The sequence below is a fragment of the Rhinopithecus bieti genome, unplaced genomic scaffold (assembly GCF_001698545.2).
Source record: "Rhinopithecus bieti isolate Rb0 unplaced genomic scaffold, ASM169854v2 scaffold_41207, whole genome shotgun sequence".
Lineage (NCBI taxonomy): Eukaryota > Metazoa > Chordata > Mammalia > Primates > Cercopithecidae > Rhinopithecus > Rhinopithecus bieti.
The window spans coordinates 134,664-153,436 of NW_016816890.1; the positions used below are offsets into that span (position 1 = coordinate 134,664).

An 18,773-nucleotide genomic window follows, 5' to 3' on the forward strand; every position below is an offset into this window, starting at 1 on the left:
TTTTTCCTATGAAATTTCTAAACTGCTCTTTTACTTAGAAAGTGAATAACTCCTTCCAGACGTGGGATAGATATATATATTTCCTCCTAAGTATTATTTTTATATTTAATTGTTTCTATGAAATTCACAGCAGTTGTTAAGTTGTGAGGTATAGAAATTTTTTTGCAAAATAGTCAATTTTTCTAACATTATCCCCGAATAATTTTATGTATATAGTACTCCACCTTTCTCCGAAAAGGACACGGAAAAATATTTTCTTTCTTCATTTGTTGTAATTTCTCCTTGGTCATATGCTAAAACCTTATAAACACTAGGGTCTTTTGTCAGGTACCATATCTCTGCTGCAGATTTGTTCCATCTACAGTTGACTCAGTATCATAATGTTATAATATTTTGATATGTGGCAGATAAATCCCCTTTTCACTCTTCTTGTTTACATTTATCTTAACTATTACTTCCTGTATATTCTTCTAGATTAAGCTCATAACCATATTCATCTCCAAAAATTAATCACCCACTCAAATTTTCATTAGAATATAAAATGTCTACATTAATTTAGGAAGAATTGGAGTATTTATAATCTAGCATTCCTATCCAGGCACATGGTATGTCATTTCATTTGTAGTTTTCTTTTACACCTGTACTTTTTTTCCAAAAAGGCAGTATGCTTCTCTTATTATAACTGCTCCTGAATATTTTGCATTTCTTCTGGCTCATACCAGAATTTTACAATCTTCTACCTTTCTTGTCTTCCATAAAGACTGTTGCTACCTCTCTCAATAAATCTGTGAGAAAATTAAGTCCTACAGAAAATGATTTGAACAACCATTTTGTCAATTCTCTCAAGGATGGTGCTTAATCAATAGCATTCTAAACACTCATGCATAAAAGAGTTTATTCCTTATATTCAGTGGGTGTCTTAGGGCATTAGGGCTACATTCTCTCTAGGAAACCTGCTTGAGAATAGCTAGGACTTTCTTTTAAGTTCCTCAGACTCCTACTTTCTTTCCCTGACTTTTGCCACAGCACATGACCTACACTACCATTCCTGAGAGAAATGCGAAACTACCATACAGAAGCTACCACAACTTTCTGCCAAAAAAATCTACAAATCTGCTTGCATCCGAACTTACCCTTTCTCTTTCTAGTTTTCATGGAAGCACTGCTCCTCCTCTCTAGGGCCAATTCCTCTAATCTGACCTCCTCAGTGACCTTGTGCTCTCAACTTTCCTTTCTTTAATATTTTCAGGCTTCACTCTTTACTGTATCTGTTTTATTAGCATTAGACATTAGTCTAATCATCCTTCAAAACTAAATTCCAAAAAATTAGCTGGATGTGGTGGTGTGTGCCTGTAGTCCCAGCTACTTGGGAAGCTGAGGTGGGAGGATCACTTGAGCCCAGGAGGTTAAGGCTGCAGTGAGTCAAGATTGTGCCACTGCACACCAGCCTGGGTGACAGAGTGAGACCCTGTCTCAAAAACAAAACCAAAAAAATCCCAGATCCCAAGTCCTTTTCCAATTATCACCCTGAACTTGACTAAATGTTCTACATTCAATGCTACTTCCCACTCATTCACAAACCAAACCCCAGCTCACCACTGAAAAGGCTCTCCCTGAAATCATTAGTTATCTCCACTTAACTAATTCCATGGATCCTTTCCACTCCTTATCTTGATGACTTTTCAGCACCCTCTGAGCATTCCTTTCCATAGGGAGCATTTTTTTCTCCTGACTCCTATGACACTGTATTCTCCTCCTTCTCTTCTTACCACTCTAGACTCTCTTCTGTTATCTCGCTGACACTCTTCCTCTCATTTTTCACAACTCTTTTTTGGTAACCTCTTGTCTTCTCATTCATTTTTTCCCTAAGTGTTTTTATCCATTACCATGGCTTCAATCACCATCAAACTAAATCTTGAAGTCCTCCTTTCCAATCACATATATCCAACTGCCCACTTAAAATTTGTGTTAAATGTTTCACAAACACATCAAATATGACAAGTCCCAAATTAAACCCATTATCTTTTTACTCTTTCTACCTGCTTCTCCTTCAATATTTCCCAACTAAAATCAGTTACTTCTCTCCATCCCTCGGATTACTATTCTGTCCAGATCTTCTCTTTCACAGACTATCCAGATAGCCTCCAATGGATCTACTGGATTCTTGCCTTACACTCTTCTAATGTATTCTCCATGTCATGGTCAGAATGAGTTTTATAAAACACAAGTCTGATGGCGTAACTCTCCTTTAGTGGCTTCCCATTACAGAATTCTTAACCTAATGAGACTACATACAATCCAGCCTCTACCTAGTATATTACTCTCTACCTCATTCTATACTATAACTATGCATAAATTTTTTTTATTTTTGCTACAACGTGATGCACCTCTGCTTGCCTTCACATATGCCAGTGGTTGACATTTGGCAAAGTCAGAGACATTTTTGGTTGTCACGACAAGGGGGTGGGGGCCTGCTACTGGAATGTAATGGGTAGAGGCCAGAGGTGCTGTGATACTACTAAGCATCCTACAATATACTTGATATATTCCATAAATATTATTATCTGAACCACAATTTCCATAGTATGGAGGCTGAGAAACCCTGGCCTATGCTATTCCATCTGTCTTAACCACTCTTCTTCCCTCTTCCCCTACTCCACTCCTCCTCCAAACTACCACTATATTCTCAGTTATTTCCTTAATATCACTTCCTGTGAAGAATGTCCTTAACTCCCTAAACCTAGTTACTCCCATGACACCCTTTAGAATTTCTTATAATTACTTGTTCAAGATATACTTTCCTGCTATACTGTAACGCTCTGGAAGGGCAGGACCAAATCTCTTCATTCACCATTTTGTCCCCTAGTACCTGTAATATCATATGTCTGTTAATTAATATCTTGACCATGGGTTTAAAAAAAATAGAATCTTTCTCTGACCTCTTAGAAAAGCAAATACATCTCTCAGCCTCATTTTTCTTAGCTGTAAATATGCTGACACCATACCTCACAGTTATGAATGTTCAAATGAACTGATGTATATGAAGATTTGCACTGAAAATCTTGTGTCTGAGCACACCAATGATGGTTGGTCATCCTAAATGCAATTTTTTTTTTGAGATAGGGTCTCACACTGTTGCCTAGGCTAGAGTACAGTGGCACAATCATGGCTCACTGCAACCTCCCCACCTCTTCGGCTCAAGAGATTCTGTTGCCTCAGCCTCCTCAGTAGCTGGGATTACAGGCGTGTACCACTATGCCCAACTAATTTTTTGTATTTTTAGTACAGACAGCATTTTACTATGTTGGCCAGGCTGGTCTTGAATTCTTGGGCTCAAGTGATCCACCCACCTCGGCCTCCCAAAGAAAATAATTTTTTAAAAATTTCAATTGTGTTATGAAAATATTTTATTATCATTTTAAACATATTTAGAGTAGTTCTGAGCCTTTAGAAAGCTCTTAGTTGTGTTAATTTCTATAATCATCAAAGTAATGGTACACTATTATTGCCTTCAGGTATCCATAGAAAATGGTTAGGCTATAGAGTTTAATCAGAATATTTTATTTTAATGCTAGTAATAAAATCTACAACAGTATTTGTAGCATCCTCTTCTAAGAAGGAAAAAGTAGACCTGAGAAATATTTTTCTTTTGTTCCATGAAACAAGGCTTGCCATTTATCGGCTGAGGGCTTGCTAATACCACCAACCTCATCAAACTAGTAGAAAGAACACCTGAGAGAAATTATTTAAATTCCCTATTGACAAACTTTACTCAACCAAAGTGTATCTCTAAGTCAATATTTTTGCAGTTTCACAATTGTTTATCTAATAGAGAGCTATTATTTCATTGATAAAAAGAGCAATCTGGAGGATTTTTATTATGTAATTAGCCATTAACTGTATTAAAAGCACTGGTGGAAAGAAATTGGCCATTTAGTGGGTTGGGGGCCTCATATTATTTCTTAAAATATGCTTGCATCATTTCACCAAACTAATGGAGTTACACTTTACCTCAGGTCCAGATTTACTACACAACACATGGTCATGTGTCCTTAGCTTGGCAGCATCTCTTCTTAATGATTAGTTAACTTGAGGATAATGAAGGCCTTATCATGTGTCTAATTAGCCATGCAGTCCCTGATGGTAGTCTAACTCATTTAGATAAAGTCTGTTCTTGAAGGAGGGGGTGGAGAGGAAGCCTAGGGAGAAAGATTGTATACACGTGTGTACGTGTATGTGCGTGTGTGTGTATGTGTGTGTACACAAGGTAGTAAAACAAACCATAATGTAGCATAGCATTTGGGCTCCTTGATAACTAAAAAATGTTTTGTCTAAATGGGTACAGTGCAAAGACCAATTCTTTCCATATCCTCAGCTTTAGCTTTTTGTTTATATTTAAGTGAAAACTTTCTGGATAAATGATAGTCTTTTTTTTACAGTCTTATAAGTATCTGATATTAGGTAAAGATAATTAAAAAAGTATCTCTCCTAGGTTAACTGAAAGTTGTTTGGTAGATACAGGCAAAGATTCATTTGTTGTCACAAATCTAATTGAGCTGTATCTGAAGTCCTTTGTCAAGGGATTCCTAATAAATAACATTTATTTCTACATTTGCCAAAGGGAATAATTAACATGTATTGCTCAGCTTGTGAGACATATTATAGCAGATGTAAAATTGAGATGAAAAGAATTCTTACCTCATTCTTTAGCTTGCTTCCAGAAAACCTTAAAAAATTAGAATATTTTCCATTAGTTCAGTTCAAACAAAATTACAGCTATAGCATTCAGTGATATGTAGACAACCTAAAGAAGCAGTAATTTCATACCATGATTAGGGAAATAAGCTGGAGAAATTTGCTTTTTTAAAAGAATTCAAGCATCTTTCTCAACTTACTAAAATAAAATAAGTTCTTTAGAAAAAAAGTAAAATGAATAATATTTTTAAAAGTCAGGTGAGATTTGAGACAAGTAAAGGACACTCGCTCTTAAACATGTGTGTGTGTTCCAGCCTATATTTACATTTTATAGTGGGGTGGTGGCTAGTAAGCAGCCTTATGTTCCTTGTAATATCTAAATTTATCTTAGTATGACTCAGTGACTAAACGTTTTTTTTCCACAAGATACTTTACTTTTAAAAATAATTTCTTCTTTTAAGAGCTAAGAGCAGTTATTGGTAAATTATACCACAAGGCAATCTCAGATACAGATCTAGTTATTCTGAGTTTCAGTTTAAAAAACGAATGATGTGTTATCACTGGCTTCATTAGATGTAACCTCACTTACTAATATCCTCATGATAGTTAACAGTGGCTTAGAGCAATATGCTGTTTATTTTCATTCATATTTTACCTTTCACAGAAACCCAAACAGGTCAGTAGTTTCACCTTCGTAAGGTAAGATCATGGTCAAAGTATATATGATTAGAGATTATTACAATAAACTTTCTATCTTGGTAAGTGCTAGTCAAGCCCATAGATCTTTAAAACAGGTTGTCTCTGAAAAAAAAAATTATATTTACATTTACTGCCTTTATTTTACTGAATCCAATCTGAAAATAGACTTTGCTTTATTAGTAAATACTAATTTAAAAGCAATTCTGCTTACTTGATTTCTCCTCTTCATCTCTCTGGAACACCTAGTACACAATTAATTTCTCACTAATTATGACAAGTTATATAATTTGCCCAGGAAGCTAGATTATATAATCATCCTTACAAAGTGGACATTAAGGTCCGATGCTTAAATGGAAACATTTTGATAAGGAAAATTAAGAAGTCATTTTATTCAATAGGTATCATGCATATTTAAAGAAACACAGAGAATTTGTCTTGAAGATGGTGTAACTCTACCTTGTCAAGCCTTTTCCGGAATAAACGGAGTGGTAATATGCACTGCTCTCTTTGATGCCAATCCCATAGTAATGATACCTAGAGCAAAGACAGGAACCAGCTCTGTGTTAATGAAGGAGATTTTTGAAGAGGAAAAAGAGACTAAGGTGTAACTGAAGTAACCATGAATAAGAACTGCAAACCCTGATGAACTTTCTTTTCTGGCATTTTTCAGGTAGGTAGCATCTTAATGTGCTATATCCCTCTTTGATAGCCACTACTCCTACTCGTTGTTGTTATTTCTGACTCTAGGCTTGAAAGGGATAAGAGAATTACCTACTGACAATCCTCTTACGTCCCCCAAAACATTAGGTTCCAAATCCCAAGAATGTATAAATGTAGGCATTGGCTCTAAGTATATGTACTGTATGTATTTACAAATTGAGTGATTCAGCATGAATTTAGTCAATTGGACAAGAAAATGGTACGGTTTTCTTTACCATATCTATTGAATGGAAAAAAGAGTATGACATTATGTGTGGGGAAGATCAATCTCATGCATGGGAATATGCATGAAGCATGTGACCCTTTACACGTTATTTTCCTCATGAGGACTCAAAAGTCCAATTCATTATTTTCACTTCAAACTTTCGTGCAACAACGGGGAGAAGGCTATGGTGTAACTCAATGAAAATGACATGTGGAAAGTAACAGTACCATAGACAATTTATTATAAATGTGCCAATGGATCATGAGTCACAATACAAGTATAGCAGCTCACTGATTCTCAAATTATAGCTCATTCTCCTAAGCCACAAACTCTTGACATATTACACATCCATACATAAACACTACAAATATTATACACATGCTAGTGGAATAGTGGACATTTAGTGAGGATAGCCAGAATCCTCTAGCATCTGCTTTATGTGGTCAGTCCCTACTCTCTGCCATCCTTCCCCCATAACTACCTACTGTTTACCAACTCCTTCAATTTGCATTCATCTAAGATCAGGAAAGGAATGAAAAAAAGAGAATGAGGGGCTTTCCAGTGGACTTCAGCCTAATTATATTTTAAAACATTGTTTCTGAACATCACCATCTGAGTTTAAAGTGGATCCTCTAAATTGAGGATCCACCATCTGAATCCACAGTTCATCCATCTGGTTGAATGGATGAATCCTCAGTTCATCCATCAAGGTCCCCATCTCTGGCCTCAGCAGGAAAGAACTACTGGCCAAGAAGTTCCACTCCTAAACATTTTCAGGATCCAGGACAGGAGTACAAATGGAAGCCTACATACCATATGAATAGCTATTTGAAAAGTATAAATCGAGCTAACAAACTGCTAACAAAAATATTCCTCTTCTCTTACATTGACAATTTACCTCCATAATGATCTGGTAGGTAAATATGAATTTAGCATTCTTAGACTCCTGGAGTTCCATATGCGAACACGGTGGTGGGGGAAGACCCACACCTTCACCCCATTTTTCAGCTCTGGCTCCTTTGTTCACTGTGAGGGAACTGGACTGCACATCAAAGATCCAGCTGCATCTGCATCACCCACTAACAGCTACCCCCTAGCCACACCTCAGTCTAGGGTTATGAACACTAGTGGAGCAGTGTGGCCTTCTGAGGATGGACTTGGGACATGCCAATACAGGCCCAAGAAGTGGGCCTGGGGAAGTTTGGACAGGGAATTCCAGAGCCCCAGGGGCCCAGAAGTGCGATGTGGTTTTTGGATGGACACATTCACTCAGGCTTTGGACTCCTGCCTCGTATGAGGACAGCATCTGGAGGACAGCCAGAATGAGCCCTCCAAATTGGGAGGCCCAGAAATGGCTTCTCTCTTCTCAGGTTCTAAGGGCAGGACTGTGGCAGCAAACTTGCCTCTATTGATTAAACATCAAAACAACAACAGCAGCAACAAATATTATAACAAATGTTTTCAGAAAGAGTTGTTATATTTGGGAAACAATAATATATGGTGGTCAAGATAAATGAGGATATTTTATGATTCTGGAAGACTGGGAAGATGTTTTCAAGTCCTCAATTTTGGTAGACGTATAATTATAGTCTGCTAACCTGAAAAAAGGAGCCTCATAACTGCTTGTTTTTACAGTACAGAAAACTAAATCCTGTGGTAGATGGAAAAAAAGAACCTCTAAGGTATAATGGAACAAAGGGAGAAATGAAGGAAATAGAAAACTTAATGGAAACTTCAAAATATTGAACTGAGTTATGTCTCTAATTAAAAATGAAAAGAAAGAAGCTTACTTAAGTCATAAAGACTTTACCGAAGGAGCCATATTAATAGATATAGATAAGGGAAATATTTAAAACTGTGAAAATAAACAGCAGATTTAGATGATAGTCACATATATTCGTAGAATTAGTTAATAAGCCAGAATCTGAAATAATTACTAATATTTCCTTTGTTAGATTTTAGAACTAAGATACCAAAAGAAATGTTTATATATTAGAAGAAATAAATCAAGTTATGTTTGAAAACAGAGATCCATTAGAATGGAAAAATGTTGTAATTTCATGTTCTTTCTGCAAAGCTTACTGTTTGTTCATAAGCTTTATAGCTTAAATAACTACATTTTAGCCACTTGCTAAAGCAATACATGTTAAACATTGGCTTAAAAATGTATAAGCTTCTTTTATTATAACTTCAATTTTCTTGCTTCTCAACTCTGATCCTCTTTTCAGTATGGTAAAATGGTTTGCCATGCAGATTGAGAACAAACTACACTGTCTTCACAGGTGGTATACAAAAATCACAAGACAAGTCAAAGAGATGACCATGAGTTCAATAAATATTAGAGTAGATACTGTGCCCTGACCACTGTGCTAGTTGTTAGGACAATGATGAACAAAACAGACATTGAAAATCTGATCAGGAATATTCATGTTTCCAAATCCTTCCCAAGTCTATGGCCTCCTGATGCCTGCTGTCATGGAAGAGTGACTACACTGACCAGCACTGAGGCACATTTTACTTGCAGTTTTTAAAACCACCTGATATTCACATTTTTAAAAAATTGCTACATTTTAAGACCAAATAAATTCTAACTAATATAGATGTGTAACTTTTTTCTTACGACTTTTAAGGATAGAATGTTTTATTATGCAACATGTTTCTTGTTATAAATGACTATATTATTTGGCCCCCTTATTTCTGTCCCCAGTCATTAGGACAGAATATCTTTACAAATAGAAATATTTACTGCCTCTACCTATATCCAAAATATTTATATTCCAAAAGTAACTATTTTATGTATACCTTAAAAGGTGCTTTTAATTAATGTATGCATTTTTTGTATCAGTCAAATGTAAATAACACCATAAACCCACACACAAACTGACACCTGAAGAAAATTACTTGGTCAGCTACATTCGGCTCTACAAGAGAGAAATGGCATATCCTTTTCCTATTAGCAATGCCTTAGATTTTAGATATGTTGATGTAGCTGAGCATATACTATCAATACAATCTTATATACATGACAGGAGATAGAGAACCAGTGAAAGAGTACACTCTTTTTTTTCCTACATGTATTCAGTGCTTACTGTGTGCTATGTGCTGAGGATTCAAAGAGAGGTGGAGGAAGTCTCTGGAGGAGTTGACAGTCTTGTGAGGGAACAATAATGCAAAGAGAGAATTGTAATACCAAATTAATATTTGCTACCATTGAAGCAGGTGATAATGAGTCATGATAGAAATAGTTACCATTTTTGAACATCTATTACATGCAAAGAATTGTATGTATACATGATCTCAAATTTTCACAGCAGCCTGCAAGTAGAGCAATATCCCCAATCCAAAACAGACGTTCAAAAATTATGTGATTTGTTTAAAAATGTTACAGGTTTGAAGGCAAAATTTAAACCCATGATTCCACAAACCATATTGCCTCCACACTCAAGATGCAAAAGATATCTCTCTTTTGTATTGCAATTTTATTTACAATTAGAAAGTTCTAGTGAAATGTAGTTCAAATATATCTGCCTTCACGCACACACACTCTTTATTCTTGTTTGGCAGGAGTAATGTAAGCATAGATAACTAACATGAATTATTAAGACCCATACCACTGATCTGGATGTTTCATATTTGACATTCCATATATAAACTCCCAGAATGTAAGCTCCCTATAATAGGAAATTAATAAACATTTGTTAGATAAATGAATGAATAACTTGAAAAATTAAAAATAACAATGTGTCACAAAACCATAAAATTTTGCCCATCAAGAGAATTCGTATAATATCGTATACTTAAACATATCACCACAATTTAAAATTTGGTAGAAATTAAAGAATCTCTTATCTAACATGATGCAAGGAAGTCTACTAACTCCTTTAACCCTATCACAAGCACTATATAAACTTGACCATTACTATTAGGATGACTGGCTTTTCATAAATAGCTTGCCATAGCCATGGTGTTGCCTTTGGTTTTTTTAACTCTCCATTGGGACAGCCCTTCTTCCATCAGGTCCTCGTTTCTGAATCATACTTTAAGGCATATTTTTAACACATGAAGCTTTGCTTGATATCTCAGGGAAAACTCCTGAACTCCCTGAACTCCTCTCTTGGTCATTTACCCTATACAACTTTGTCCTTGTATCATTGGCATATCTCTAATAATACATGGCTTACCTCCCATACTAAACTCTAAGATTTAGAGGATGAGAATTTTATCTTTCCCTTCACTGTATTCTTCATTAAAAATTACTATGAAGAAAAACCCTCACACATTTACTGGTTAAATCAATCTGTTCCTCTAGGAATTTAGAAATCAATAAAACAAATTTTCTTAAAGCTGAGTGTTTTCAATAACCACCTTCTGACACTGCATTTCCAGGTCATCAGTAAAACACTGAGATTGAACAAAAGCTGTGTACCTAAACAATATATATAAAGGGCATGAAATTGGTGTACTCTGGTGGAAAGACTGTTGCTAGCAATACAAACCTCAGTATTTTGCAATGACCACTGTAATGCTTTAGCACATTTCATACCCTGTTTTTTCTGGAGCCAACAAAATAACCTTTTCCCTTTAATCTTCCTTTTAGTCTAACTAGGTACATGTTGTCATCCGAGTGATTTAGTGTCTTTGAGAACAGAGAAGAGATAATAAATGAGCAGCTTTCTGTCTTCCTAGTCACTAAAGATAAACCTCATAAAACTGGGGAGAGACAGTTCATGCAAAGTGTACACAAATTTTTCATCTCACTTGCAATATTTTATAGCGTTATTTTGTAGTTAATAGACGACCCTAAAATAAATCTTGCTAGGGAGTATTTACCATGCATACTGTAATATAACAAGAAGATATGCTGGTGTATGTTAAATAAAAAGTGAGGTTTGTCTCACTGTGGAAGAAATAGTTGTTTAAATTTATGTAACACTACCTAATGCTTATCCTGTAGGTTACTCTGAATAAAGATTCCCAAACATTTCACAGTTCCTTCTCCCTATATGATTATTATCCATTTCTATTAAAGAAAATATATGATAAATGCTCAAAAAATCCTGGGAATGATTAGCTAATTTTTCCAAGAAAATGTGTCACAAAAGCAGCTTCTATGATTATCTAAGAAAAGTGTGTTCATTTATTAGCAACTTTCCTCAATCTTATGTCAAATGACAGATCTGATTTAAAATTTATGAATAAAGAAAATAATTAATGCTTGTAGCCACATTTTAATATGAACATGTTATTAAAATATAACAGACTTTTAATATGACGAATGAAATTATTGCTGTTCTTTTTTACTACTAAAATATTTACCTCATGCCTAATACTTTTCTTCATTTGCTGAGCAATTTGTACCTGCATCTATATTTCTTCTTTTCCATTTCAGTCTTTATATAGAATTCCTGAAACATATGTTCCCACTAAGCTAGTAGCCCTGATGTTAGTTTACACTACACAAATGATAACTGATAAGGAAATGATGGGATTAAGCTGTTCAGGGACTTGCAATAACTTGCTACGATAAGAGCAGCTGCCATATCAGTTTTATTAACCCACTAAATCACTACTAATAAATAAGATAATAGCTTTTGTCTATCATGTCTGAAAACCAAGATTTGGCTGATCAAAGTCTACAAAAAATTAAAATGTAACTTAAAATCAAACAGTCTACCACGTGCGTAAAATCTATTTGTGGGCTCCATTATGTTCTCCCTTACTTAGCCAAGCCATTCTGAGCAAGGGTAGGATACAAGGTTTTTGCTTATCATTGTATCTGAGGGCCTAGTTAGTAATGGGACCCTCAGTAAAATGCTTATTAAACAATTAAGATGAATAGTGAAAGTTCTTTGCCAGCAGGCACCCTATTTTACAATTCTTTGCATCTCAAAAACTCTTTAGCATCACACTTTGTACATTAATGTCAGTAGGAATAGACTGATTATTCTCAATGCATTCATAACCATAAAAGATGCATGAATTATTCTTCCTTATTATACTTACAGAACTTTGTTTCATTTTTATTTATTTAAAACCTGAATTAAAAAATATTACAGATAATAAAACCAGGTATGTATTTTTGGGATTGGTAGCAAAATTAAAGGGAAGAAAAGAAGAAACATGAAAGTAAAGTCAGTTTTTATCTTGGTATTGGGAATGTAGAGTGTCCACTGTTGGGGTTGCTGGTTTTCTTGGCTGGCAGGGGATGGTAATTGTGAAGGAACTGGATAGAGAGCTGAGCTGCTAATCTGCCTGCAAATTGACTGGCTTTGTCCCTAAAGCACTCTTGTTAGGTGCCCTAGAGTGAGGCTTCCTGAGCCCTCATGTTCATCTTCAGAGATTATTTTTCCATAAGCATCAGAGCAGTGGCCTCCCATGTGGAACATTGAACTTGCCACTGAAAACAAATTATTCCATTTTTAATTGTTCCTAATTTTGACAGTGGATGAAATCTGGGCCTACATAGTGATCCTGTGTGTTTAGATTTTTTTGTTTTATTATTTTTTTATTTTTGTTTTGTTTTGGTTTGAGATGGAGTCTCTCTCTGTCTCCAGGCTGGAGTGCAGTGGTACGATCTCAGCTCACTGCAACCTCTGCCTCTCAGGTTCAAGTGATTCTCCTGCCTCAGCTTCCTGAGTAGCTGGGACTACAGGTGCACACCACCACACCCAGCTAATTTTTATATTTTTAGTAGAGACAGGGTTTCACCATGTTGGCCAGGATGGTCTCAATCTCTTGACTTCATGATCCTCCTGCCTCAGCTCCCAAAGTGCTGGGATTACAGGAGTGAGCCACCATATCTGGCCTATTTTTTTGTTTTAATATACCTGTTTTAAATATTTTATCTCTTCCATTCAATTGAATAAATTTTGGGCTCATTTTATACAGTCAAACTTTTTCATCTTTCACTTTTAGTGAGGGAAAGAAGTAGCACATGCACAAATGTGAGAGTTGTGAAGACATTACTGTAATTAATAGCCAGTTATTTCAAAACTTAGGAAAATAGAACTTGAAAATAGACACCACATTCATTCATGATTTTTAGGCCCTACTAATCGTCTCTTTGTCACAGAGATTAGTGTTTTCCAAACTTTGGGTTTTATATAGGGACCAGTAAAATTTGGAGAGTGACATTGCTTCATGAACCTCAAAGACATCTAAGAACAATTTTTAAAAAGGAGGTGCTATCTCATGCCCAGAGTACAGGAGAACTTTTTGAGTCAATTATAATCTAAAATAAATTCTGTCTGATAGTCCCCAATGAGATGACTGGACATATTCTAGCTATCCTATAATAATTTGGCACAAATTGAAAACTCATTTTTTAAGTAATCATCATCAGAACAGTTTCACAATGTTTGTATATGTTAGTATGCAATCCAATGATGTTAAAATAAATATCACATTTATTTATATTTTTTAAATAATTCAATGAATGTTTAGTAATACTATGCTAAAAGTACTGTATTAAACACTACAATAACAATAAAAGACATTTTGCAAAATTACTAGTAAAATTTGGAGAAATTATGATTCCCTGATTTTCTAAGGTATACTTACTTTATATTTCTGTCTTTTATTCAATTGTTTGTATTTCCATAGACATAAAAATATTTTTTATAAAATGTAAGTTTATGAAATAATAAACAGCCATTACAAATGTTTCCAAAGATAATATGTAACAGAGAAATGTTTAGAACTAACATTAAAAGGCAGAAAATAAAATTGTGTTTGTGCTACAAATTTGCTGTTAGATAAAACACAAACACCTCTAAATTAAATGCCTTATGATTGTGGCGTGGTAAAGTGTTTGTTCTCTGAAGAATAATCTAATGTATTAATAAAGTTTAAAACTGTTAAATCTGTAAAAAAAAAAAAAAAAAAAAAAAACTTAATAAAACTTATATGTCAGAAATAAACAATTATTTGTTGATACGATTGATATTGGAAAAAAAGTAGTAGGCTTCCCAACTTTTACTAGTAGATAAAACATAAACTTTAGAATCAGGTAAACTTTGATTCAAATGCCAACACTGTTATTGTGTATTATCTGTGTGGCCTTGGGCAAGCCAATAACTTTTGAAATGCAATTTACTCATCTGTAATACAGGAATTCCTACCTTCTATCGTTATTGCAAGGATTAGAGATGAGTGCATGTATCTGTGTATGTGTGTAGTACTCAATAAATAATAACTTTTAATTGTATTGCAGATTTTTTTAGATTGAGTCATTAATCTTTTATGATTAAGGAGAGTGGGGTTGAAAGTATATTCACTCCTATGTTCATTCCTGTACTTTATCTCATTTAACTCTCACAACAATCTTATAAGGTATTGCATATCCACTTTACTGGTGAAAAGCTGAATAATCCTACAATAAATCACCAGCTGGAAAGCTGGTGTCACACAGCTATACATGGAAACATCAGATTCATGTTTAAAGTTGTCCAACTTTAAAGTCTATATCCCTAACCATTAGGCTATACTGCCTTTTGATATTCTATCTTCCAAGATAAAAGCTAAGCATATTTCTTGGAAATAAAGGCAGAAACATACCTAGCTAAGAATAATTATATCAAAAAATTATTGTTTACAAGATATACAAACTACATTTTGCTATATTTTTTACCATATGTAGTTTAAATATGGAAAATTAATTTTTCTCTATGATACAAAGACACCAAAAAAGTCATGTCACAAAAATCAAATGGCATATCAGCACAGCAGGAAAAAAAATTCAAATTGTTAATGCCTTGCTGTTGGGCACATCTATGGCTCTTGGATTCGAATTGCCCAAAGTCACCCCATGTTGTTACATCAACCTAAGTACTAGAGCCCCACTGTGACACAAAGGACAGGGTTAATGATTCATCTCTAATCCTAAAGGCTCCTTCTAGGATTAATTGACTTTCCCTGCAGCCTGCCAGCCCACTCTCTTGTAGATCCTGTCAAGAGGGTTTCTCTTCATTGCTTTGCCTCTTTTCCCTCTATCTATTTACTTTAAACACTATCTGATCTTTCCCCAACCTACACAATTCGGTAGGAATCAAATTGAGTAGACACCGGTCAGTTAAACTGATCAAACTTTGAAATAAAGTTGACTTGGTTAGAAAGAAGGGACCAATTTTGCCTTTTCGAATCTGGCATTTTATTTCCTTTTTCCAGGCCACGATAATGTTAACATTAATTGCAATCAATTAAATAAGTATTAATTGGTACTCTATCATGTATTGGCCAACGGAAAGGATATAAAAGTGAATAAGACAAAGTTTCTGTCCTCAAAATATGTATTATCTGTTTCGAGGAGGAGATAAGTTAATTTCACATTAAGATAGGTACCAACAAACTGCCATAGGGTGCAGAGAAGGAGCCTACAATAAATCAATGGACTAAGAAAAGATCTAAAGGAAGAAGTTCAAGAGACATTCTTTCAAATGGGTAAAATTTCAACACACATATAGGAGAAAAGGCATTCTCCAGGGGGAGACAGCATAAACTTAAACAAAAGACTGACAGTTGGAGTGAATCAAAGGTTACTGGGATGATTGCTTGGTGAGCATATAGGCTACATGCTAGAAAGTGAGAAATAGGTGACATAGTAAAATGAACTTGGACTAAATCCTGACGGACCTTGAATGTCAAGTTGAGGAAAGTTTGTCATTAATAATAGAAATGATGAACCAGAAGAGGTTTTGAACATAGAAGAGATATGATTGAATCTGAACTTTAAAAGGTTAGTCTGGAAAAATCGCATGAATGGACAAGAAAGACAGAGTCAAGGCCAGGCTATGAAAGTAGCAATGAGGAGAGGCATATTCAAAAGAATTCAAAAAGTAGGACCTATTTTTTGGCAAGTGTCTAAAGCTGAGCTATCCAATAAAGCAATAAAGCCACTGGCCATATGTGGGTGTAAGCACAGGAAATGTGGCTAGTCTAAAGTGAGATGTGATGTAATTGTAAAATACACACTAGATTTCAAAAACGTAGTATGGAAGGAAGAATGTAAAATATCTGATTAATGATTTTTATATTGATTCCATAGTGAGATAATAATGTTTTGAATAAATTGGATTACATAAAACATTAAAATTAACTTTGCTTTTCCTTTTACTTTTAAATGTGGCTTCCAGACTTTTTTGAATTGAATATGTGGCCACATTATACTTTCATTTGTCAGTGCTGGATGTGATGTCAGGGCAGAAAGAGGCAGTGAACAAGCTAGAAACAGAGCAGTAGAAGAGGGAAGAGGGCCTGGATAATACAATGATAGAGAAGCTATAGAAGTAGTTTTCTGTATTTATTTATTTTAAGAGGGCATTATCAGTTGGTTCAAATGCTAGGCAGGAGCCAAGGAAGATGGGTAACAGTAAAAACCAGCCACTGGATTTTTGCCCAGGTAGAGAAATGGACTAGGTCAGAGGGATGTGATCAGTGGTAAGGGAAGCAACAATTCAAAGGCGGAAATACTGGAGCAATCATGAAGGTTGGAGCTTTTTTCTTTCTCAGCATAAAGGAGATCTGGACATGCTTATAGGCAGAAGGAAAGGAGAAACTAAAAACATAGCACACAGAGAAAATAGCTGTTGAATGAGAAACTGTACTTGGGCATTCTCCAGAGACTGCCACAACACAGAGGAAAATTTAAAGATAATGTGTGACAGCTTATTTAATGTTTATATTTACATTAAGAGATGACCAAACAGGTCATTTGTGTATGTCATTTGTCTTGAAGAGAAAAGAAGGAGATATCAAGAAATTATTTTCTGGGAAAGAAAACTAGAGGAAGAACCCGAAGCTTGCTAAGGCACTTCCTTCCTACTCGAAGCTCTTTAACCCCTGGTTTGGGCCTTGCTCTTTGGGAGCCTTGTGGAATCTGCTTGGTTCACTATAGTTAGTCTCATACATTCCTCCTTCGTGACACTGGTGCCTTCAGTAATGACTTCAAGATTATGAAAATGACTCATTTAAATTATTTCAGCAGAAATAATAATATATTATTATTTTCATATGTAAAATTTGCCTTTTAAACATTATTCTAAAATCTACTTTTTGTTTTTTTCAGTTCTCACAGTTGATAAAAGTCTGTTTCATCAAGAGAATACCTGGTTCTCTTTGTACTGACAAAGACAATAGTTATTTTACATTTATGTCAATCTTCATGCACAAGAGCAGAATCTGACATATGTTCATTAGTATCTTACTTTGAATGGCCTCTTGTTCCAAGCCGCCTTGTTGTTAGGAGGGGAAACTTCTGGCGAATTGTCTAAAAAGAAAAAGGATTACTTTAGGTTTTAGAAAGTATATGGTTCTAATGTAAGCCACTCATAGCCAATTACTTGGGGAAAGTAAATGTTGACCTCTGAATGAACTGTGAGTGAATACTTAGTCTGGAAAAAGTAATAACTTACACATATTGATAAGCAATACATCGGCAGAGGCAGGGAAGTACTTTTTTTATTGAAGTGCTCTACTGACCTTGTCTTGATTTCCAAGGCAGATGATACTAATATCTGCTTTTGCTTGATGGTACTACCAAAGCAATTATTACTTTATTTATGTATGGAGTGAGAAGATTTGGGTCTCTTCATATAATTCCATACAGAGATGTACCCAGAATTTAAAATCTATTCCCAACCCAAAAGGACATATAAAACTCTCTCTGCCTTACTGTATCTCCATTGTAATGTTATAAAATTTTTGGTTTGTATGTTCCTTTCTCTAAATTTGCTAAAATTAGGATCTGATTAAAAATTGTTTAAAAAGTCTTCTACAGAAAACCATTTTAAACTCAATATTTGAAGATCCATACATGAACTTTAGAGAGCTCGATGGCAAAATATGTATGTGTTAATTTATTGGAGGCTGGGTCTATAGTTTTACCAGGTTTTCAAGGTGCTTCATGACTGCCAAACAGTTAAGAATTATTCCCATAAGGTGGACTCACAAAATGGTAATGTTAATATGGATATTAGAAGTTGTCTTATCCAAACTCCTCATTTAATAGAATGAGTAAACAGAATTTTAAAGAGATTAAGCACTTTTCAGAAGGTCTCACAATAAATTAGTCCAGTCTAGGCTAGAACCTAGATTACCTCATTACAATGTATAATATCACACTCGCTCTGTAAATAGATAGGTTAAAATAAACTTTTTTTTTTTTTTAATGAGAAGCTGGACCATAGTGTTCATTATTTTCTGGACAATGAGTCCCTCTACAGGTTAGAATCTGGATTTCAATTTGTAAAAGACAATATTTGAGACCCAAGCTTCCTGAAGTTTTTCTGGGATATCCTAGGTTCTCAAACACAGTATGACATGAATCTTAAAGAACAAGGCTTTCTTAAGAGATTGATATTGATTCTCAAAATGATATCTCTCTCTCTCTCCCTCTCTCTCTCTCTCTCTCTATATATATATATATATGTGTGTGTGTATATATATACATATATATATA

At 34.8% G+C, this 18,773-nt stretch overlaps 1 protein-coding gene across 1 annotated transcript in view; it reads right to left on the reverse strand.

Moving 5' to 3' along the window:
• RFX6 (regulatory factor X6) overlaps positions 1 to 18,773 on the reverse strand; it is a 55,924-nt gene that overhangs the window by 32,640 nt on the left and 4,511 nt on the right. Inside the window, exons 4-6 of the mRNA XM_017855453.1 lie at positions 17,521 to 17,582; positions 5,851 to 5,928; positions 4,699 to 4,726 (exon numbers count right to left, since the gene is read on the reverse strand). Coding sequence (XP_017710942.1) covers positions 4,699 to 4,726; positions 5,851 to 5,928; positions 17,521 to 17,582 — 168 coding nt within the window. The remainder of the gene's footprint in view (positions 1 to 4,698; positions 4,727 to 5,850; positions 5,929 to 17,520; positions 17,583 to 18,773) is intronic.